At 36.9% G+C, this 24,701-nt stretch overlaps 1 protein-coding gene across 1 annotated transcript; it reads right to left on the bottom strand.

The window, feature by feature from the left end:
- Window positions 1–790: 790 nt before the first annotated feature.
- Window positions 791–5,402, bottom strand: LOC145158943 (Thioredoxin superfamily protein). The gene is made up of 4 exons (XM_079077806.1): window positions 4,967–5,402; window positions 2,079–2,181; window positions 1,388–1,549; window positions 791–1,124 (listed from the first exon to the last, which is right to left on the bottom strand). Exons 1-4 carry the CDS (start codon window positions 5,227–5,229, stop codon window positions 960–962), a joined length of 693 nt encoding a protein of 230 aa, XP_078933932.1. The 5' UTR covers window positions 5,230–5,402; the 3' UTR covers window positions 791–959.
- Window positions 5,403–24,701: the final 19,299 nt, after the last annotated feature.

Genomic DNA, 24,701 nt, shown 5'->3' with positions numbered 1-24,701 from the left:
TTACTTAAAAAAAATTAGGAACTTTATATTTTCTAGTTGTGAGACCCATGTATTACATAAGTTAACTTAAAAATAAATAAATATAAATGTTTAAATATTTGAGAACTTTGAATTTATTAGAAAATAAGAAAAATAATGAATTATTATAATGAAAATATTTTTTATCTTTTAAATTTAAACAAATAATTTAGATAAATAAACAAAAAAAACTAATGGGCTTTTATTCTTAGAATTTTGAAATTAAAATGTAAATTCATTAATAATATTGATATTCATTTATTATTATTGTTATTGTAATTATTACATTAAAATATTATGTGAAAATTTAAAAAAAATAGAAAAACTTATAAAATAACATGTAAAAAAAAAAATTAATTCAAAATAACCACAAAATAACATTTGACAAATTAAATGAAAATACAACAAGCGATAAAAAAAACTTTCATTTATTAGAGTAGATATTTTGTCGGACCCCAAAACCTCCTTGGATTGGCCTACTGTTGCTTGAAACTCAAAACCTGGGTCCATGCATATCTTCATGGGGTACGGGTACATGAACGTGTGCATTTTCAATATTAGTCGGTAAACTTCAATAAATCAATAAATTCTTGCGTACTAAAATTAGTAACAAACGGACAATTATTTGTATAATCAAGTGTACTTAAACGGACAAAAATGGAAAACCCCACATGCCTAATTTTCTCTATTCTTCATACGTTATAATTAATGACCGAAAAGACGTGCAAAAAAATGTTTGCGTATAAAATCGATCACCCATGCAATAAATAACTCATAACAGAACACAATTATAGATAAAATTCACAAATTACATTCCTTTCGATTTGAAACGTTCATACATTATTCATGTTTTATTAAATATAGAACAACTCCGGAAATCCCACATATGAACATTGTTACAAACGATAAACATATAAAAGGAAAGTAAAAAACTCCCCAAATCAGAAGATTGTCAAAGGATACTCATTCTTCCCTTGTTTGGTAGTCAATGGATCGATGATTTTTCTCCATCCATTATAGTCGATCACATCGTCATCACTAACTGGTACCAAAAACCCGTTTACAAAAAAGAATGGCGTGCCATACACCCCTCTCATACATCCGTACTGTAAAAAGAAGAAAGAATTCTCAAGTAAGAATTCTCGACCACCTATAGGGACAACCCCAAATTCTGCAGTGTGGAAACCTGCATGAGGTTGTCCCTGTATGGGGCTGTCCCAGTATGGGACAGCCCCAACCCATCCCCCCAAAAAAACAGTAGCTTAACTTTTTTTTTTTTTGAAATGTTTGTTATGTATCTCTTAAGCTAGTTGTGGTACTACATTTTATGCACAATGTACAACTCTTTAAGGTGGGTTGGTTGAATTACCTTGAATGAAACCCTAGTTTTGATACTGGTTTTCGAGTCGTTGAATCCGGATCTAATGGCTGATTGGATGGAGTTTCCGAGTGTTCTTGATGCAAACCCTATAACTTTATCGAGAGCAGCTGCTCGGGATATGTTATTAGTTTTTGCATTGTAAAATTGCTCCTGTTTGTATAACCATTATTAAAAAAAATGGGATGAATTAACGAAATAAATAAACAAAAAGATATAAATAAACACTTGTACTTTCATTATTTTGTCGATTTAGCTCGTTGACCATTTTCTATAGTACATAAACCATTATACTATTTTTGACTCATTAGAAAAAATAATTTACTAAGTTACCGAGCTTAAAAAAACAAAAATACAAATAAAACACAATTTTATCGATTTAAACACTAAACTATAAACTCTGGTTATTATAATAATAATTTGGTGGCTAAATCCATAAAGTGGTGAAAGTACTTTTCTGTTTTTATGTATTTATACCTTTTTCAAAGCTAGGTAACATGAAAAAATGGTTTTTATTTTCCGAAAATGTCAATAAAGTATAATGGTTTAATCACTACGAGTAAATCAAATAAAATGGTGCACGTTGGTAATATTTTTTTATATTTTGAGAATAAACAAAAGCAAAAGAAGTAATAACTTCCGCCTATGCTAATTGATTAGATTTTGAGTCAAGAGTTGCAACCTGATACTTAAAGAATGCCTCCAACAGAGGGTATGTAGCCGAAGAATTTAAGTCGTTGACAATATGCAATACTCTAGAAGTAATGAAAGCATTATCGTGGTATCTGTAGAAAAAACATAAAAAAAAATGATAAAACGCAAAACATAACTACAAACCATTAAGAGTTTGTTGACAATGATGCTAGACTACATGTTATTTATTTTCTAGTATCATGTAATGTATAGATAAAGTGATGTTGGATTAATAATGTTTAAAAAATATTAGAGAAAATGATGATACGCTTAACAAAAAAATAAATACGGACATATTTGTTAATAGTTAATTAAAAAAGGAAAACCACTTTATCCCGACTTTTTATGCTAAGTTGTGTTTATTGCATTACCTCAAAATTTGAACTCAAAACTTTTAAAAGCATCCATAATTAACATGAGATTTTTAGGAGTTTTTTCGAACAAAAAACCCCTTGAAAATTGAAAAAAAAAAAAAACTATTCCATTAGTTTTTCAAACCAATTTTTTTTTCAAAGAGCTTGTCAATTAACAAGATTTTACCCCAACTTATTTCAATGATTTCATGGGTCCCATATGTTTTCAACAAACATTGAAAATAGACACTTACACAAACAACAATAAAATGGTTAAAACAAAAATAATACGTCCCATAAATAAGCAAATTGTGCAGATAAAATAAGTTTTTTAATTTAAAATATCTTAATGAAAATTTTAATTAAGAAAAAGCTCTCGTTTGATCTAAGTTATCCAAAGGAACCGATTTTTTTTTCTTTAATATATAACTTTGACTGTTTTAGTATGTGCTGTAGTGCTGTTCAGCATCGGAGATCTAGAGTTAGTAAAGTCGCTTCCAATCATAAATCAAAGACAAAAAGAGGCCCCAAACTTCAAATCAAGAAAACTACTTTATATCCCACCAAAATCCATTTACTTTAAAAAAATATAAATCATATCCATTTACTTTAAAAAGATGCATCATATGTTGTACTATATGTAATATTTGTTCCTCTAATGTGGGAGCTTTCTTTTGCTTTTCATGGTTATCAACAAATTTTTAAAAGAAAGTTGGCAACTTGCTTCTTCAAAAGTGAAAACTGAGCTCACCCATGTTGTACGTGCTACTTTAATAGACGCATCACCCATGTACTCCATGCATTGAATGTTGTACTATTGCAATCAGAATTCATAACTAACATATGTACAAACTACTAGGCCATGCTGAGAGGTGGTTTTCAATAGGGTTTCATTGCTTTTTACAATAATTATTATAATAATAACAGTTCAATATTAATATAAATTAAATTAATATATAGTGATAAAGAAAATAAAAAAATAATAGCTATGCAATGAGTCAAGATCAATACTAAACAAAATTGGTATACTACGACACGTTTCATTTCTATAGTTTACTCAATAAAATTTAGAGTAAATTACATGAATTGGTCCCTATGATTTGGGGTTATTTACACGTTTGGTCCCTAACTTATTTTTTAACTCGGAAGGTACCTACTGTTTGTTTTTGTTGCACGCTTGATCCCTGTCTTACCTAAAAAGACTATTTTGCCCTTGATTTTTTAATTTATTTAAATAAACACACCCAACCACACTTCCACCTCACCTTATCTTACCTTACATACCTCCACCTTATTTAATAAATTAAAAAATCAAGGGCAAAATAGTCTTTTTAGGTAAAACAGGGACCAAGTGCACAACAAAACAAACTGTAGGGACATTCTGAGTTAAAAAAAATATTAGGGACCAAACGTATAAATTACTCTAAACCATAGGGACCATTCCTGTAATTTACTCTAAAATTTAAAATGCCACATAAATCTCTTGGATTTTTGTAATTTACTCAATAAAATATTGACTGCCACGTGGCTACCCACCTCAACAAAAAATATCTCTATAAAATATTGAATGCCACATGGATGCCACGTGGCTACACACCTCAACACCAAATAATATATGACCTTTCAGAGCCTCTTGCAAACTCATTTACAATGCCACATCACAAGAAACCAAATGACACCTATACTCTATCTTTCACACTTGCAAACTTCGATTATATTATTGTTTTTAATCAAATAACTATATATATATATATATATATATATATATATATATATATATTTATATATATATAAATTAATGTATATTTATCTAAATGTAATTGATAAAATACATAAAAATACATCATTTTCATTTTATAACATATCAAGTATTTTTTATCGTTTTTTTTTTTCATATCGCATGTTCTTGTGTATTTTTTTTATTATGTCATCTTGGGTCATCTACCGAATATTTAAATCATCAATAAATTAAACTAAATATAATATTTATTATTATTTTATTATTTGCCATTTAAAAAATATTTTTTACTTATAATAATATATATTAATATTAATTTATTATTGACTAGTCATTAACCTTGATTATTTAAAATATATACCAAAAAATATAAAGTAAAAAATATAAAGTAATTGTTGATATGAAATGAGACGATTATGTAAAAGTAATTGCAAAAGTGGCATGTTTGAAAAATAAACGATAAGTTTAGGGATTCTAACTGAAAATAGGTTTAATTTTAGCAATGTTTTCAAACTACAATAAAAGAATAAAATTCGAATTAAAATTCGAATTGAAATAAATAAAATAGCATATCATATGAGAAATTAAATATCCTCATATATATATCTAGCCCTTTTTCCAGAGCTGAGAGCAACAAATTCAGAATAAAACACGACTTCAGATTCACAAGTTTCTGTTGATTAAAGCACAATTGCTCTGAATTTATGACTTATTGATCTGGAAAAATGAATCGCCATTAATGAACAAAGTAGCTTGAATATTGAAAAAGAGAGTGGGAATACTTACGGTAAAGGGAAAGTGTGAACGATGAGAGAGACGACGGTGGGGCCGTAATGATCGACGGCTTGTTTGAGTGGAGCCCATGAATCTCTGCTATCGGGACAAACCGGATCGTAGAAGGCCTCAATCAGCACGGTGTCCGTCGACGCCGCGCGTTTCTTATACACGAATCCGTCGTACCTCGATGGATATATAGACTGTGATCGGATTAAAACCACCGCAAAGGATAGAATCAGTAGGGATGCCACCGGAATATTCGGTTTGTACATGGTGGTGCGGCGGCGATGGGAGGAAGAGGGAGGATGAAAATTTTGGGGGAAAATGACGATGTCAACTAAGTTGAACTTGAAGCAGAAGTTTTGGCAGTGGAGTAGTGGACTGAAGTATATAGACTTGCATTGTACACTCCACGTGTTATGCCACTCGCTTGCCTTTTAATTCTAGCAAAAATGGCTGGTTATAGTCGACACAATTTCGAGAGTATTTATTGTTTTACATTATAATAATTGAATAATTGTTTGGAGTAAATTATAGAATTGGTCCATATGGTTTGTTTTGTGATGTATATGTTTGATTTAATTTTTAAAAAAATTGATATGTTAGGTTACTCTTGGTTTCTTTTGGTGTGTGTTGTTAACATCAAATGTTAATCATTACCAATTGATTATTTTACTCTTGAACTAAATTAATAAAAACTTATCAAATATATGACCAAATTTGTAATTTCACCTATCTTTTATGTGCCCTAAAACTGATATCTGGTTCCCCTTCTTTCGACAGCGTCCCTCATCCCTACACCTCCTTCATATTGTCATCGTCATTCTCTTCCGCCGTTGATGGTGGTTCTCCCACACTGCTTTCCACATCTCCCACCTTCTTTTTTCTCTTCCATCCTATATAGTTGTCGCCTCTCCGATCATGTCGTTGGGTCAAGAAACAAAATCATCATAATATTCTTACTTCAACTTACAATCTGACGAACCATATTCGGTGAAGGTGAAGGCAGAGGTTTGTTGGGCGATAAAGCATCGACTCATCTCACTCTAACTTTAGTCATCGCCACCAGCTCATCTCACTTCATTAACATCGCACTAATGTGAAATTGAAGTTATTTCGATTATCGCACTAATGTGAAATTGAAGTTATTTCGATTATTCGTATTAAGGTATTCCATTACCAATCAAATTCGCAACTATATTCTCTGATTGCTAGACTAGGTTGTTGATTATCGCTTTTAGCCCTCATAATTTAGACTAATGTAGAAGTGCGATCATGCGATTCGAGGTATTATGCAATGGGTGCTATGTAATTCAATGTTTTATGAAGATCAATCATCTTTGGTGATGTTATGTTTCTTCTAGACAAATCAAAGCATAAGGTCTCAAATTTCTCAAACTACTCAACTTGATGGTGCAAAGGTGTCCTGGATGTGGATTATACAAGGTTCAAGGTGTTCATGCTATATTTTTCCTAAATTATTGTGTTATAAATTGTCAAAAATATAGCTTACTTTTGGTGTCTATACGTCTGATAACATATTATACTCAGCAACCTAGTGGATGCTTCAGGTGATTAGTAACGATTTGTTATTTCATTGTGTATTATGCCTGAATTGTACCAAACTTCATGCTAGCTTTCTTTCTATTTTTATAATTAGTCATTAAATGAAAAAAGAAACAAAACGTTATGATTCGATTATGTTCTTCCCGATGATGGTCACCGATGTAACCAGAAAAGATGACTGTATGGTGGGATGGTGGTCTGTAGCCCTGTAACAAAGAAAATTATGTTATATGTTTTTTTTAACGAGTGGACTTATCGGAGAAGATGGTCGGAAGGAGTTGTTGGAGAAGTAACAGGAGGACGGGTGTGTGATGGTGCGTTGAGACTTTTAATAAATGCTTAAAGCAGTAAATATAAATAATGAAAAGACAGAGTAACAAGACAAAAAAAAAACAGGGCAAACTTATCATTTAATATGGATTTAATGCTGGTATCCTGACATAGTTAGACGGGATGACCATTTTTGCAAGATTTGTAAACTATAAGGACGTGTTCTATTAACTTTTCAAAGGTTGGACCAAACCTACAAATTTGACCAAACCATAGGGACCATTTCTGAAATTTACTCAATTATTTTTTTAAATGTTTATAATATGAGAAAATGACAATAATAATTTTTGTAACATCCGGGTCCTTGATGTATGAAAAATTATGAAATTTTGGATTTGGGACCGGCCACAACGTGAAGGTAGCACCCTCATGTCGTGGCATAGCCATAATACGCGGGTTGTATTTTTAAGGTGTCACGACGTGAGACCTGATTTAATAAAACCCTAATTTCGAGCTTTGGACCTATTTAAGGATTTAAGGTAAGTGAGGGCCTAGGTTTTCCTTCACCCTTATCCACCATCACCTCCAAACCAGAAAGAGAGTAACCTTAATTCCTTTACTCCATTTTAGAGCCCACTTTGGTGTTTTTGGTAGTTTGAAGAGAAGAAGAAGGTGTGATAGTTGTACATCCAGTAAGGTAACATCATCATCAACATCATATTGTGCTTGTTTTGGACCCTTGCAAGTGTCAAAGCTTCTACCTCTATTGTTGTATCTTGCTAGATCTAGATTTTGTCCCATTTTCTCTATGTTTGAGCAAGCTTGGATGAAAGGAAACCATGAAGTTGACAACTTTATGGGTTTTAAGGGTCCCTAGAGTGATATAAAGCTCATATTTAGTAAATGGTTGAGTTTTGAATCCTTACATGAAAGCTTTAGTGATCTTTTCCACATTTTGACCCAATATGGCTTCTAGAAATGTATTGGACATACATATCCATAAAGCATTGATTTTTAAGTTGATTTTGGAGTTATATGACCTTCTGGAAAGTTGGAATGCATGAGTGAAAGGATTAGGGATGAATGCATTAAGATGTCCACTGTGCCTAACTCACGACGTGACCGATTGGAGGTCACAACGTGAGGAAGGAAATCCTCGATTATTTTGGCCTAACGTTGTCATGACGTGAGGAATTGATCCTCACGATGTGAGAGTGATTCATATCGTTTAGGGTTGAATCCGAGCTGAGTTGACTTGTGACTGAGTTAGGGTCCGAGGGGAATCGATTTTCACGACGTGACCGTAAGCTGGTCACGACGTGAGGTTCAGCAAAAGGAGGGGTTGACTGTTGACTTTTTGACCAGTTGACTTTTGGTCAACTGTGAGGATTGAGGAATTAGAGGGGCTAAATGGTCTTTTGCCCAAATGAGGACTTATTTTGGTATTTGGACTTGCTAGGTTGGGGATTTATCCTAATTGCTAATTAGGGTTTGGTTTGAATATGTTTAGTGGGAGAGACTTTAGCACTAGAGGCTCGTGTGTGAGATCTATTCGTTAACCAAAGAAGGTGATTCTCTTCACTGTATTCGTGAGTCGAAGGCACCAATGTCGTCCTACTGGATTCTGTTTGTAGGATGATAATTGTCTTTATGACACTTGCTGATATGTATGTATGTGCTTGTTGTCTTTGTGGCTCTTGCTGATATGACTTTATGCTAATTGTATGTGGGGTGAAATAGACCCATTTCGGTTGAAAAATACCGATTGATTTGAAATAGACTTCGGGGTGAAAGAGACCCGAGGATGAAATAGACCCGTACGGTTGGAAAATACCGATTAAGTTGAAATAGACTCGGGGGTGAAATATACCTGGGGGTGAAATAGACTCGTACAGCCTCAAGCTGATATTTATGTATGGTATGGGGTATTTTGCGGAGCTCACTAAGCTTTGTGTTTACCGTTTTATGTTTATGGTTTTAGGTACTTCCGGTTCCAAGGGGAAGAGCTCGACATGATTGTATCGCATCCACCAGTGTTCCGCATGATTTGACTTGTTTTGTACTCTGATGATTATATGACATGTTTTATACTCTCATGGGATTTCTAACTTAATGAATGGTTGTTTTGATCAATTTAAAGAAACGTTTTCAGCTATAATTTTTGGGTCGTTATGATTTTTTTTCAAAGTTTTCTACAAATTATCCAAAAAGTTGAAAAATTACTAAAATAGCCATTATTTTCGTAGGCCACATCTGCAAAAAATCGATGTGGCATGTAGAAATCTTATTTATTTATTTTTGAAAACTCAAAACGACGTTGTTTTGCGTCTGTTGACTGGAAATGTGGGTGCTTTACTCTCTCATACAAAGTCTATTTGAGATGAACATTTTTTCATTGTGCTCTTTGTAACTATGCCTATCAACAGACATGTTACACTCCTAATTTGGAGATCGGGAAGTCATTATTTTTAGCTTCAAAGTAGGATAGGTGGTGAAAAATATGAAAAATAAACAAACTTTGAACCTTCATAACTCTTTCATACGAAGTCTATTTAAGATGATTTTTTTCATTGCGTTATATGTAACATGGCTATCCATGGACATATCACACTCGATATTTGGATATTAGTGATGGGTTTGAGCCATAAGAACTTTCCTATGTGCACATGCAAACCCTAATGCTTGGATCTAGGTTTCTCTAATTGTACATGCATTCATCCAAGACTTTCAAACCCTAGATCTATTGAGTATAATTCAAAATTAATGTGACAAATCAGATCTAGATGATTACCTCTTGTTGCTTGCTTGAATCTTCTTGTTCTTGGAGCTTAGAGTCACAATTGTCACTCCTCTAATGGCTTACAAACACCAACTAGCAAAAGGATGATTTGGAGAGAGGAGAGAGGTATAGAAATCGGCCCTAGGGTTCCAAGGAATCAAGTGTAGCCGATTTCCACAATTTTGCCCACCCCTTATCCATGAGGGTTTCCTAGCCCAAAATACAACTATCACACATTTGACAGTTTAATCCCCTTTATTAAATTAATCTCTTTTAGTCACCAAATTAATTCCTAATTAATCCATGACTAATATTAATTAAATAATATAATTATTCCTTTAATATATTATTCTCATAATATATTAATATAATAATATCTTCTCTCTCTTCATAAATCACCCTGTCAAGTTGCTATGGTGAAGGCATCCCAACAGGACCATGCACAACCGGGTCAAGTACTTACCAAATATAGTTACGGGCTTAGACACTAATCCAACAGTCACTTGGATAAGTCTAGTAACTACAAATTCAAGCCTAATCCGATTAGGAATCGTAGCTCTCAAAGATGTTGTCAAACTCTGATCTTATTAGTAACCTGTCCTTTAGATAAGGGATCGTATGATCTTCTGTTCTAGATATCATGTGGACAATCACATGGAACATAGTCATACTTATTGTCCATCAGTTAGTTTCTCGATCTCAGATTCATTTGACATAGAACTTAATTGAACACATCAATTCAGTCCTGACCGAGCCTGGCACATAAGTCAAATCAAATCATCGAGGGGCCCTGATATCGCTTTTACCCTCTTAGGATAAAAGGAACAGATAAACTTCGACTTATATGCATTTACTATCCACTAATCAAATCATACACACCAATGCGTTTTATAACATCAAGTCACTGATGCGTTTACGCATTATCAATGCACAACCAATTAGCAAACAATAAACCATATATCTAGGTTTTAAGACCATATGATATTACCGTCTTGCGATCACTCGTGATGAATTCCATGAGGCGATTTCAGCAAGCGTGGGTTTATTCCAATGCTCAAATCAAGTTCATAAGCACTCATGAACGTTGTAGCAAACCTTTGCTATGTCTAATACATTTTAGACATTCTACACACCAATTCATGACAGTCTTCATTCATATCTACTTCCAACATATGAACGATTGTGGACCATTCGAATAATTCGATTATTATCAAATAATTCAATTATTCAGGAAGTCAAAACATGCAAAATGAAACAATATGTAAATTATTAACATAAGACAGTAACATTACTAATAAATAATACTCTTTTATTTAATCATCGAATGTTAATTACAATTTATCTATTACACGTTTCTAAACTATCTAATCTAAACTAATATCGTCCTTCAGCCCAATGCTCCTAGCATGCTGCAAGTGCTTAACCCTGCTCAGTCCCTTCGTAAGCGAATCTGCTGGGTTATCCTCCGACGATACCCTCTTTACTACGAGGAGTCCTTCTTCCACCCGATGTCGAATAAAGTGATATTTTCTGTCGATATGTCGAGATCTACCGTGATCTCTTGGTTCCTTGGTCAAGGCAACCGCTCTTTCATTATCACAGAAAATCTCCATGGGCTCCTTTATGGCTGGCACAACTCCAAGGTCTCCAATGAAGTTCTTCAACCATATTGCCTCCTTTGACGCTTCGCTCGCTGCAATGTACTCTGATTCGCACGTTGAATCAGCTACGGTTTCTTATTTGGAACTTTTCCAAGTCACTGCTCCTCCATTAAGGGTAAAGACCCAGCCTGACTGCGAACGGTAGTTGTCCCTCTCGGTCTGAAAACTGGCGTCACTGTACCCTCGCACCTTTAAGTCATCACTCCCACCGAAGACTAGAAACCATTCCTTGGTCCTCCGAAGGTACTTAAGAATATTCTTGACTGCGATCCAATGCGCTCTGCCAGGGTTCCCTTGATATCTGCTGACCATGCTCAAAGCGAAGGACACATCAGGGCCAGTACAAGTCATAGCATACATGATCGAGCCGACCGCGGAAGCGTAAGGTACTCGGCTCATCTCTGCTATCTCGACTTCAGTACTCGGACTTTGAGTCTTACTCAACTTGGCATTACTTTGGATTGGTAACTCCCCTTTCTTTGAATTCTCCATACTAAAACGTTTTAGTACCTTGTCCAAGTAAGTATTCTGACTAAGTCCTATTAGTCTCTTACTTCTGTTTTGTCACTATCCTTATTCCCAAAATATAGGAAGCCTCTCCGAGGTCCTTCATAGCGAAGCACTTACCGAGCCAGGACTTAACCTCCTGCAGTGTCGGGATGTCGTTTCCTATGAGTAGTATGTCGTCGACATACAAAACGAGGAAGCTTACTACACTCCCACTGGCTTTGACATATACACATGATTCATCTTCGCTTCGCAGAAAACCAAACTCTTTGACCTTCTCATCAAAACAAAGATTCCATCCGCGAGACGCTTGCTTAAGTCCATAAATGGACTTCTCAAGCTTAGACACTCTATTGGGATGCTTTGCATTGACAAAACCCTCTGGCTGAGCCATGTAAACATCCTCAGCCAACTTCCCATTAAGGAAAGCGGTTTTTACATCCATTTTCCATATTTCATAGTCATGAAATGCAGCAATGGCCAGCATCACCCTGATAGACTTTATCTTCGCAACTGGTGAGAAGGTTTCGTCGTAGTCAACTCTAGGAGTTTGAGTGAAACCCTTCGCAACTAATCGTGCCTTATAAGTGTGCACATTCCCATCCACGTCAGTCTTCTTCTTGAAGATCCACTTGCACCCGACTGTCTTACGACCTGGTACATTGTCAACCAAATCCCAAACTTGGTTGTCATACATGGACTGAATCTCGCTGTCCATAGCCTCTTTCCATTTTGCAGACTCCGGGCCTGCCATGGCTTCCTTATAGCTGTTAGGTTCGTCCAGATTCACTAATGTAGTATCACTAATAAACGTATCCCCTTCTGTAGTAATATGAAAACCATAAAACTGGGGTGGAACACTAACCCTTTCAGAACGTCTAAGAGGTAAGGACTCGTCAATTGGTTCAACTGGAGTTTCCTCCTCGGGTTGAGCGCCAGTGTTAGAGGTTCCTTCATCGCTCGACTCTTGAAGCTCTTCAAGATCGATTTGCCTCCCACTGTCTCCTTGGCCTATGAGTTCTCGCTCTCGGAAAACCCCTCTCCTCGCAACGAAGACAACATTGTCACTCGGTCTGTAGAAGAGATATCTAAAGGATTTCTGCGGGTAGCCGATGAAAATACATCGCTCACTACGAGGTTCGAGCTTGTCGTGAGTCTCTCGTCTTACGAATACCTCGCAACCCCAAACCTTGATATGTGCCAACGAGGGAGCCTTCCCTGTCCACATTTCGTGAGGTGTTTTGGCAACCTTCTTCGTAGGGACTAAGTTAAGGATATGGGCGGCAGTCTCTAAGGCATACCCCCAGAATGAGATAGGTAGTGAAGCATGACTCATCATGGAACGAACCATGTCTAGCAAGGTTTAATTACGCCTCTCAGCTACACCATTCAACTGCGGTGTCCTGGGTGGCGTCAATTGCGAAACTATTCCGCATTCCTTGAGGTAGTCGTGGAATTCAAGACTTAGGTACTCTCCACCTCGATCAGATCGAAGCATCTTGATTTTCCTGCCCAACTGATTCTCCACTTCTTGTTTAAACTCTTTGAACTTTTCAAAGGTTTCTGACTTGTGCTTGATCAAGTAGATATACCCATATTTGCTATAATCGTCTGTGAAAGTCACATAGAAGCGATTCGCATCCCTTGTGGTGGATCTAAAGGGTCCACATACATGTGTATGTATGAGATCCAATAAACCCTCACCCCTCGCACAAGTGCCAGTGAAGGGTGACTTGGTCATCTTTCCAAGTAAACAAGACTCACACACGTCATCATCCCTAAGGTCGAATGACTCCAACACTCCATCCTTTTGGAGTTGGGCTATGCGTTTCTTGTTGACATGTCCAAGACGACAATGCCACAAGCATGCTCTATCCATACTATTGGAAGAATCCACACACAACACATCATTTCCTAAGCTATCTACAACCATCATAGTTTCATATATTCCATTACAAGGCAATGCTTCAAAATATAAAACATTATTAAGATAAGCATAAATAGAACCCTTTTCATTATCAAATGAATATCTAAAACCTTGTCTATATAAACCATGAAATGAAATGTTGTTTCTAGCCATATCTGGCGAATAGCAACAATTATTCAAATCTAAATCTAATCCATTAATAAGCACTAAGGAGTATACTTCAATCTTGGTGACGGACGACGTTCTTCTGTTTCCCATGATCAGATTCATCCTTCCATGCTCCACATCCCTATTTCTTCTTAGTCCCTGTAATCAGAACAAATGTGAAAACCACATCCTGTATCAAGAACCCAAGAAGTAGCATGTGATAAACCATTAGATTTAATTGTGTAAATACCTGCAAAAAATGGCTCGATCTTCCCATCCTTGATGGCCTGCAGATATTCTGGGCAGCTTCTCTTCCAATGCCCTATCTTGTGGCAGTAGTGGCACTCTGCCTCCTTAGGGTTAGAGTTGGGTTTAGCAGAACCAACTTTGGTTCCACTAGAAGAGGTGCCATCTTGGGACTTTCCCTTGTGGTGGCCCCTAGAGGGAGCCTTCCTCTTCTTACCCTTCCCTTGCCCTATTGCCAAGACAGGGGCAGCAGCAGGAGTTGGAGTTGATGCAACAGATTTATCCTTGAGGTTGCTCTCAGCAGTCCTCAACAAGCCCTGAAGCTTGCTCAAGGAGACCTTTTCCTTATTCATGTGGTAGGTCATGCGGAACTGGCTATAGCAGGAAGGCAATGAGTGACAGATGATGTCAATTGCCAGCTCTTCATCGAAGTTCACATTCAACTTTAGCAGACGATCGACATATCTCTGCATCTTTTGCAGATGGGCGGTAAGGCACTCTCCATTACCCATTTTGGTAGTGATCATCGAAGTGATGATCTCGTACCTTTCTTGCCTAGCGCTCTGGTGGTAGCGTTCCAGCATATCCTGATGCATCTCATAGGGGTACTTGTCCTCATAGGACTTCTGGAGTTCTGCAGTCATAGTCGCCAACATGATGCAATGGACTTTCGTGGCATCACGCTCGTGGGCCTCATAGGCCGCGATCTCTTCAGCGGTAGCAGTGTCGATGTCAATCTCCTTTAGCTTCTCATCGAGGGCATATTCTTTGTCCTCGTAGCGAGTGACCATACGAATGTTGCGGATCCAATTACTGAAATTGGTCCCATCAAAGATCACTTTCCCACACAAGTTCATGAGTGAGAACGAACCAGAGGAGTTTGAACCAGAAGCGTTGTTGTTTGCGTTCGACATCTGAAAAGGAAAAAGAACAAAGTTGATTAGAAACGAATTTCCCCAATTAATCACCCAAATGAGAAATTAGGGCTAGGAACCAACAACATTATTCACAAATTAGAAAAGGGATGCCGTAATCTAACAAGAAAATAATTTGAAGGCAAGTGAATGTCGATTCACTAATTCTCCACCATGAAAAACGAAAAAGAGATTAGGTTTTAAATGTATTGAAAAAATCCTAGATACTTTGAGATTCATTAAACTTTTCAATGGCATGTTTAAATCTCGATATGCCCCTCTAGTTTGTGACTGGGATGCCGATGATCATAAAGCGGGTGTGAATAACCATGCAAATGTACATGGTGCCCTCATTGTTACAGTCACCTATTCGATGTGCTGGTTAACCACACACGCTCCATCGAACTATGACAAACAATGAGTCACCCTTTACCACCTTTGCTTAGAACCCAATTAATGTGCCGGTTAACCACACACGCTCCATTAACGTCTTAGCAAGGGTACAAAGTGTAATTTCATGGAATTGCATCAAATTCACTTTTGCCTAAAGTAACTAAGATTGGGAATTTTGTAAAAACATTTAGTTACTTTATATAGATTCATTATACTTTTAAATGAGGAAAGTTTGCCCTATCCTACCCGTTCGGCTAACGACCCTCCACCAATCAAGGAAGCGGTGGGTGAGAATGGACACCCATTAAACGACCATTTTATAGGCCATAACCTTATACCCCCCTTATAGATCGGCTTCGTTAATGAGACCTACTAACGGTAAGACTAGAATTTAAGTTATACATATATATTAGTCTTATAATATTATAAGTATAAGGTTGAATTTTAAAACTTGTAAAATTCTAAGGTTTGAAATTTAAATAGTTCAAATTAAAACTTTTAATCACAAAACTTAAATTTCAAAACTTGAGGACAAGTTTTGAACTTTTCAAAACATAAAGGATCAAATAGCAAATAATATAAATTAACCAATTAATTTAATGATTATCTTAATTTGACCTAGTCAATGTTACTTGCAAGATAATTCAACAATTAATTCAAATAATCAATTATTATCAAATAAGGAAATTATTATTTAAACAAATGGTAATTATCTTTTGATTTGGTAAGGATAATCATAAAATAACATTAAAATTCGGATTTTAATAGTAAAAAACGATTTAGGTAATTATCCTTAAGCAAAACAGCAAGAAATCCCAAAAATATCTCTGTCTGATAGCAAAACTCGTCGAGTTCATCCAACTCGTCGAGTTCCCAGAGGAACTCGTCGATTTCATCAATCAGAGAGCACAAAATTCGATTTTAAAGCAAGAATGATCATACAAGGCATCAATACAATAGAAACCAATCAAGGCTCTGATACCACTGATGGGTTTGAGCCATAAGAACTTTCCTATGTGCACATGAAAACCCTAATGCTTGGATCTAGGTTTCTCTAATTGTACATGCATTCATCCAAGACGTTCAAACCCTAGATCTATTGAGTATAATTCGAAATTAATGTGACAAATCAGATCTAGATGATTACCTCTTGTTGCTTGCTTGAATCTTCTTGTTCTTGGAGCTTAGAGTCACAATTGTCACTCCTCTAATGGCTTACAAACAGCAACTAGCAAAAGGATGATTTGGAGAGAGGAGCGAGGTATAGAAATCGGACCTAGGGTTCCAAGGAATCAAGTGTAGCCGATTTCTACAACCCAAGGGATCTATTTATACTATGAGCTTATAGGGTTTCAGCCAAAACCCTAATGGACAACTTAATCACCAAGCAGCCCATGGAACCTTCTGGAGTAAGGCCTTGGATGAAATCTTGATGGGATCCTTCCCACAATTTTGTCCACCCCTTATCCATGAGGGTTTCCTAGCCCAAAATACAACTATCACACATTTGACAGTTTAAGCCACTTTATTCAGTTAATCTCTTTTAGTCACCAAATTAATTCCTAATTAATCCATGACTAATATTAATTAAATAATATAATTATTCCTTTAATATATTATTCTCATAATATATTAATATAATAATATCTTCTCTCTCTTCATAAATCACCCTGTCAAGTTGCTATGGTGAAGGCAACCCAAAAGGACCATGCACAACCGGGTCAAGTACTTACCAAATATAGTTACAGGCTTAGACACTAATCCAACAATTAGGAATGTGTACTTTATAAGCTCCAAGTGTGATGATTTGTGATGTTTTAATATTTTTTTTATGGAAGTCATATTAGTTAGATACTATATTATTAGATAATATATAACATTACACATATACTTAAGAAATACATCTAATAGTTAAACTACAGAGGATGTAACACCGCCAATACATCATTTGGTAATTCACATTACATGAGACAATATAGGGTACACCATTTCAGTTTAGTAGGAAACTCGATACACGACTTAAGTCAAATTATAGTTAACAAATAGGCAAATCTCTCGCATGTTAAATGATCTCATCACTGCTATCACTTGTCCATAGGATATCTCACTTATTCCCACTTCCCACATCTACAAACCCTACGATCAAGATGTACAAATATAGTTTGCAAAGCATCCATAACTTCATAGTGAAGCTATAGACTTAGCTTGTCCGCCAGGCTTGACGCTTGTGCATCAACGTACGAAGCTTAGTCTCAACATAAGGTGTGAGATCACTATATTGCTCCTTGCCAAAAAAAATTAATCTCATTTAACGCTTAAAATTAGTTATATATTCTTAAATAGAGACAAAAAAAGTTCTACAAATCTATTTATCTAGGATGAATTGAGTCATGAACATTGGTTACATCACCTCATTAATGGTCGTTATCAGTAAAATCTCATGTGTACCTATCAATATTCATAGCACTATATGAGGAATATCAAGTGGCAAAACATTAAAACGAGTTATAGGAAAAAAGGACCTTGGCCATTTCATAATAGCAATATTGTCAATCCAAGCAAGTGCATTTTCAACGTTGGTTTGATTGTTAATTGCATGTTGAAGTTTGTCCAAAGACAACTAAAGAAACTAGACATGTTATGATTTTTAGATGTCTTCCAGAATAACCATTCCACTACCTTATTGCGACCAATCCTTAATAGTAAATTTTGACTCACATTCAAACAAAAATACCCATGATATGAATCCAGGTAAACAATACTTAGGTTCAATTCTATGGAACTGTACATATTTGTTATGACGACAACTCCCCTATTGTCCCCACGAAACTCCTCTAGTATCTGTAGGAACTATGTCCAACCTTCACTCTCTGTAATTCCCAAACCAAAGGTTATTAGTACTTCATCGTGGTTTCTGCCCAAGACAACCACTATTAACATTGACCGTAAGTAGCACCCATTTAAAGGGACACTACCTATAAAGATCAGTGGCATCACGTGTGTGGAATAATGATAGGAGTTATAGATATTATGTGTCATTGTGTTTTTTGTGCTAATTTTGATGTACCTCAGAGTGCGTTGATTCCAACGTTAGATATTGATGTGGTTGTGGGTAATCTAGTCATGGTGCAAGAAAATTTTGATGTGTATGATGTCTCTATTGGTGAACGCACTTTTCCCTTGACATTGATTCTTTTAGGGGTCGGGTGTTTTTATGGTTTCATTGGCATGGATTGGCCTCTAAACTTAACTTCGTCATTGATTTTACTTCTACCCAAGTCATGTTGCTTAAATATATGATGAAAATGACAGAAATGACTCGTATCGGTGTAACACGAACCACATTTTAAACGTAGTCCTTTGCTATAATGAAGTGCAATGACTTGGGCTATGTATTCAAGTTTTCTTTCGCGACTCGTCCGATTAATCTTCTCTACAAGCTCCATCATCCGAGCTCCATGCTCTATGCTTGCCTTTATAGCTCCTTTCTCCATGCTCCTTAATACCTACAAAACAATTCCAAAATGGTGAAGTACCAAACATTCAGGATTAAACGTGCAAGTGCCCCAATAATTAACTAAATGCAAAAATTAAGAACTAAAATACAATGAAAATACAGAATTAGGTGTGCAAAATAGGTGCATAAAATGCACCTATCAAAGCTCTTCAAATCATTTCAATGATGAAGGCGTATCAGTGCCTAATGAAGGGTTATGTGGTCTTTTTGGCTCATGCGATGGAGAATTCTAAGAAGACAATGAGTCTCTTTGATGTGGAGGTGGTTAGGGAATATGACAATGTTCTCCCTAATGAGTTTCCTGATTTACCACCACCACGTTAGGTAGAGTTTTAAATTGATCTTACTCCATGTGCGGCTCCAATAACCAAAGCATCGTATCAGTTTGCTCCTTCATAAATGAAGGAGATGTTGTCACAACTTCAAGATTTGCTTGAGTGAGGGTTTATTTGATCGATTCATCGTCTAAGGGAGCGTGGATCCTTTTTGAGAAGAAAGACAGATCAATGTGGATGTGTATCGACTAACAAGATTTCAACAAGGTGATTGTGAATAATAAGTACCCACTCCTAAGGATCGATGATTTTTTTCAGCTTTAGGGAGCTTGCCATTTCTCAGAGATTGATTTACGGTTAGGATATCATCAGGTATAGGTCAGTGAGCGGGATGTTCCCAAGACAACATTCAAGACATACTATGTACACTATGATTTCCTAGTCATGCCATTCAGGTTTACGAATGCTCTAACAGTTTTCATGGACTAAATAAATAGGGTATGTCGTCCTTTTTGAACAAGGTGGTCATTATTTTTATCGATGACATTTTGGTGTATTCTCGGAGTACCAAAGATCGTGGGTGGCATTTACGAGATGTTCTTGACACACTGCATATGGAGAAGCATTAAGCAAATTTCTTCAAAGTGAATTTTGGTTGTGTGCGGTGTTCGAAATAGTGTCCAATGTCATTAATTTCTTTGATAATGTTTATAATAATAGCAAGGTCCTTTGGTTTGGCCTCATGACCCATATAACACGAGGAAAAATAGATAACTAAATTGTTAAGTTATTAAGGAATTAATAAATTAATTAGAAATTATTTTGGTAATTAATTAAAAGGTTTAAATTAATTAAAGGGCTTGAATATTAATAATCAAATAGATTCATTGGAATATTCCAAAAGCGTTCGAAGGATATGGGACAAATGATTTTGGATATCCCTAGGATAGGGATATGGCTGGTTTGAGTCAGATAAGGATAAACCCTAGTGTTTGATTTCTTTTAGGATTCTATATGCAACTTATAAATATACTTCTAGGGGTAAACCCTAGAACTACTAATTCCCTCTCTAAATATATCCAATCCATACCCCCCTCTCTCTATCTATCACTCTCTCTCTCTCCAAAATTCAAAAATCACAACCACTCTTCTAGGGTTGATGATTTTTATATAAACCCTGATTTGTGGGTTCTTCCTTTTGCTCTTGGTGTTGTGGGTTTGATTCCATTAGAGGGGTGTTACGTTGCATCCTTCATCTATAGCAATGAGATTGCAACAATAAGATCACAATCAACCAACCAAGAGGCTAGTAGTTATTTCTTTTGTTAAAATTTTAAAGTATGTTGCTATAAATAGAAAAACCTAGATTCTAGGATGCATGTTCACTTGGGTAAATATTTTGATTTTTTTCTACCTTTAGATACAATACTTGATGATTATTATCCCCAACATGCGGTCCAATTTCTTGGACATGTGGTTGGGGCTAAAGGTATCAAGTCGGATGCAGGCAAGATTATGATTGTTAAGAAATGGTCCAATCCAAAGACTCCTTTAAAGATATAGAGTTTATTGGATTTGGACGGTTATTATAGGAGATTGATCAAAGATTTATCCAATATTGTTGGTCCACTGACCAAGTTAACATGAAAAACAAAACCTTTCATTTGGTCTAATAAGCAAGAGGAAACATTTCAAACTCTAACACCCCATTTCACCTTTCAGTAGGATTCAATATAAACTGTCATTTATAAAATTTGAAATATAAATATATTAATTATTGTCCAAAGTAATCATCATAAACATGTAGGAAACATCGATACTATAACATCCTGTTTCTTGCCATTTATGGGCCGTGGGCTGGAAGTCGATTGTGTAACGCCCCGACTCTCAGGTATTAATTTTATGGCTTTAATTTTCATATTGCAAGGTCTACTCGACGAGTTGGATGCCCTGACTCGTCGAGTAGGAGCGGGTTGGGCCACGTGTTTAAGTGACCGACTCGCCGAGTCCAAGATAGGACTCGACGAGTAGAAACTAGAGGATGAAACCCTAATTTTCGGGGGTTTTCACCCTATTTAAAGGGTCATTAGCCTCCCTTACAGCTTCTTGAGAGTCCAGAAAACCCTAATCCGTGTTTGTGCTGCATTCTTGTGTGTTTTAAGCTTTGGAAGGTGGATCTTAGTGAGAGGAGCTTGAAGATCAAGTAGCTTGAAGCAAAGAACGTGTGTGGATCTGAAGTCTACCTCAGTGTAGCATCATTTGAAGGTATCAAGTCGTTACCTTGACCTTATTTCTTTGTAGATCTCATTTGGTTAAAGATTAGGGCTTTTCTAGCATGTTAGGAAGCCATTATTGGGTATGAGCTAAGATCTGAAGTTGCAACTTCAGATCTGAACCCTTCTGGGTCTCTAAGTCCGTAAAGTTTCCAGCTTTAGCAAGAGTAAAACTTTTCTTATCTGTTAAACCCCATTTCAAGCTTTGATTTGATATTCTAAGTCTTTAGAGCCTTGCATGCACGTAAAGTTTGCAACTTTACGTGATAAACATGCCGTGGGAAGCTTGATCTGCGATATGGAGCCTTGAATGGCTTAAAAAGCATCTGAATGAAGAAAGGACTGAAGGGACTCGGTGAGTTTCTCGGCCAACTCGGCGAGTCCGATGAAGATTGTCGTGGAAGGGCTTCTGCATGGACTCGGTGAATCAGTAGGGTGAATCGGCGAGTAAGTTAGGGTTTCCCCGACATTTGGACACGCATGAACTAGGCGAGTTACAGGGAAACTCAACGAGTCAACCAAGGATTTCACAACTTCTCGAGTTTAGGAATGAATCGACGAGTCGGTGAACTGCACTCGACGAGTCGGGTCAACATGGACTGTTGTTCTTGACTGTTGACTTTGACTTTGACCAAGGGTTGACCAGTTTGACCTCTAGGGGTATTTTGGTAATTTGATAATTTGTGGAAATGGTTTTTATGGTAACTATAGGTGGTGGAGTTCGTGTCGGTGATTCGGGAGTTGAGCTTATCACTTTAGTGCGACATTTGTGAGGTGAGTTATCCTCACTATATCAACAGGGTCTAAGGCACCAATGTCGGCCCTTATCGGATTGTATCCGAGTTATTGCATGATATGCTTATTGATTTACATCTTGGTAGTTAGGATGGTGATCTGCTTAGTGACATGGTTAGGTCGGTATCCTGGTATATAGGATGATGCTATGTTAGTGACCGGTTAGGTCTGTATCCTGGTTATAGGATGTTGCTATGATTGATGATCTGTTAGATCGGTTTGACTGTTATATATGCTAGCGTATGATATTATATGCTCATGTTTATTTGTATGGGGAATGGGTTGAGGTAGGTCATGCTTCGTGCTGTAGGCCAAGATACCCAGGGCGGTCCGGATAGACTACAAACCCAGGAGGGTATGTCAGTCAGACTGAAGGCCCGACGAGCGGTCCGGATAGGTTGTAGGCCCTGCGAGGCGATCCAGACGTGCCAAAGGCTCGGAGAGCGGTCCAGATAGGCTGAAGGCCTACGAGGCAGTCCATTCAGGCTGAAGGCTCATTATGCATGTTGTTTGTTTATATGTTATTGATATGTTTATGGCGTTGGTATTTTGGGGGTAACCCACTAAGCCTTCGAGCTTACATTTATCGGTTATTGTTTCAGGTGTTTTTGATGATCGCGGGAAGGCGAAGGCGTGATCGTACCGCTCCTCACACTTTATGATTTTATGTTTTGATTCTGGGATACTCTGAAAATATACTATTTTGAAAACAAGTTTTGTAATAATCATGGGTTTGAAATGTTTTAAAAAGTTTAAATTTGACATGATTTTTTATGGATGTTACAAGTTGATATCAGAGCCTTGGTTTGAGTGAATTGGAGGAAACACTCGCGTGTCTCCAGTCTCAAACCGAGGACAAGATTTTAAAACGGTTTTCTTAAAATGTTTTCAAAATAATAACGGAGGATGCAAGTGTACGATCAGCCGGAGCTTGCGAATAGACCCGAAAATACCTTACGGATTATTTGATTATGTGATATGTTAGAACAACATACTAGTACTAGGCTAGGTATCTTCAGGAATTGCATGATAGAATTGCCTGATTATATGATGCCTGGTAGCCTAGGGTTTTCCTTATATGAAATTGACATCATTACTGTGGTTGCTTAGTGCATACATCACGACCGTACATAATTAAGATCTTATAGCCTGAGAATGTTTGGTTTGGCCTTATTTCCTATTCTTGTCTGATGAAGGGCTTAGGGTAGGATCAGGTATTCGAAAGTCTATAGGGTCCATCGTTATGTATGGTTAGCATACACGAGTGCTGCAGGGTTGGTGGAAGTTTCATGGATGGGTAGGTTGTTTGGGATGACTCCGCCGATTATGAGATATTTAGCCTTCCTCTAGGAGTGAGGACTGAGTGCATGCCCTGCTTATGTATAGCTTTAGGGCATTGTGATGATACTTGATACAAATATGGGTAGGTGTGGAAGGTAGTATGAGCCCGTACTACTGAAAGCACAGGACCTATACGCGTAGCAAGGAAGTCACAACCCCTAGGGTTTTGATTGGGAGTTGGTTCCCGGATTGTTATGTGGAATATCTGATATATTTTTGGTATGTTTACAACGTGGTGGTTACACGGCGATTCGTGACTGGATCTGGGTCATGATCAGGAGAGGGCGGAAGGGAGGCGCCGACAGCGCCCGGGACTATCGGCCAGATGAGATGTATGACAGGATCCGAGAGATCCTGCATGATGAGGTTGCTGCTATGTTCCGGGATCAGTTGTCGGAGATGTTTGGGTCTATCAAGACCGCTATGGTGGAGTACTTTGACGATCGATATGCAGCCGTCACTGAGGCGGCTGCCGCAGCAGCCACATCAGCTGTATCGGCGACAGGGTCGGGAGCCGGTCGGGCTTTTCAGTATCGGGACTTCGACAACACGAAGCCCCTACTTTTGATGGGACTCAGGATCCCATCAAGGCTATGAGGTGGTTATATGTGACAACCCGAAATTTTCATTTGTTTAAACTCCGCAATCAAGCACTTCAAAAATTAGCCAAATTCATCTCAAAACATTTTTGGCCGATTTTAAGTCCGTTGGGTGTTCTTATTTTATATTCGTCAAGCGAACAAATAAAAGGAAGTATACTTTAGAAGTTGCCGTGTATCGCGTAAGTCTCAAAACTCCAAAAGTTTGGAGTTTACGGACGTAAACATGGAGTTTACGGTCGTAAACCCCAAAGAGTAAAAATATGACACTTAGTCATTTTTAGCTCATTTTTCACTTCCAACTTCAAGAACACCCAAGTTTTCTCTCAACTATCATAAAATCATTCCTTCAAATCCGCCAAAAAGTAAGTGTTTTCTTCCTAGATTCGTTCATATAACACTTTATCTAGTGTTTATACACGATTTCACCCATGAAATCTTGTCTTTTTCATAGATCTTCAAGTGTTCTTCAAAACACCAAGAACACCAAGAACACACACTAGTGTTCTTGGGCTCCAAACACTCATTCGAGCT

Source organism: Lactuca virosa, chromosome 2 (genome assembly GCF_052849685.1).
Source record: "Lactuca virosa cultivar CGN04683 chromosome 2, Lactuca_virosa_CGN04683_v6, whole genome shotgun sequence".
Lineage (NCBI taxonomy): Eukaryota > Viridiplantae > Streptophyta > Magnoliopsida > Asterales > Asteraceae > Lactuca > Lactuca virosa.
The sequence above is the reverse complement of the archived record's forward strand: the minus strand, read 5'-3'. Positions and strand labels throughout refer to the sequence as shown.

Bases quoted from the DNA above. Each gene is read 5' to 3' on its own strand.
- LOC145158943 (XM_079077806.1), bottom strand. From the start codon at position 5,229: ATGTACAAACCGAATATTCCGGTGGCATCCCTACTGATTCTATCCTTT. The intron at 1,550-2,078 runs GTTGCAACTCTT...TTATACAAACAG, and splicing joins AGGCATTCTTTAAGTATCAG to GAGCAATTTTACAATGCAAA. The intron at 1,125-1,387 runs GTAATTCAACCA...TTCTTTTTACAG, and splicing joins AAACTAGGGTTTCATTCAAG to TACGGATGTATGAGAGGGGT.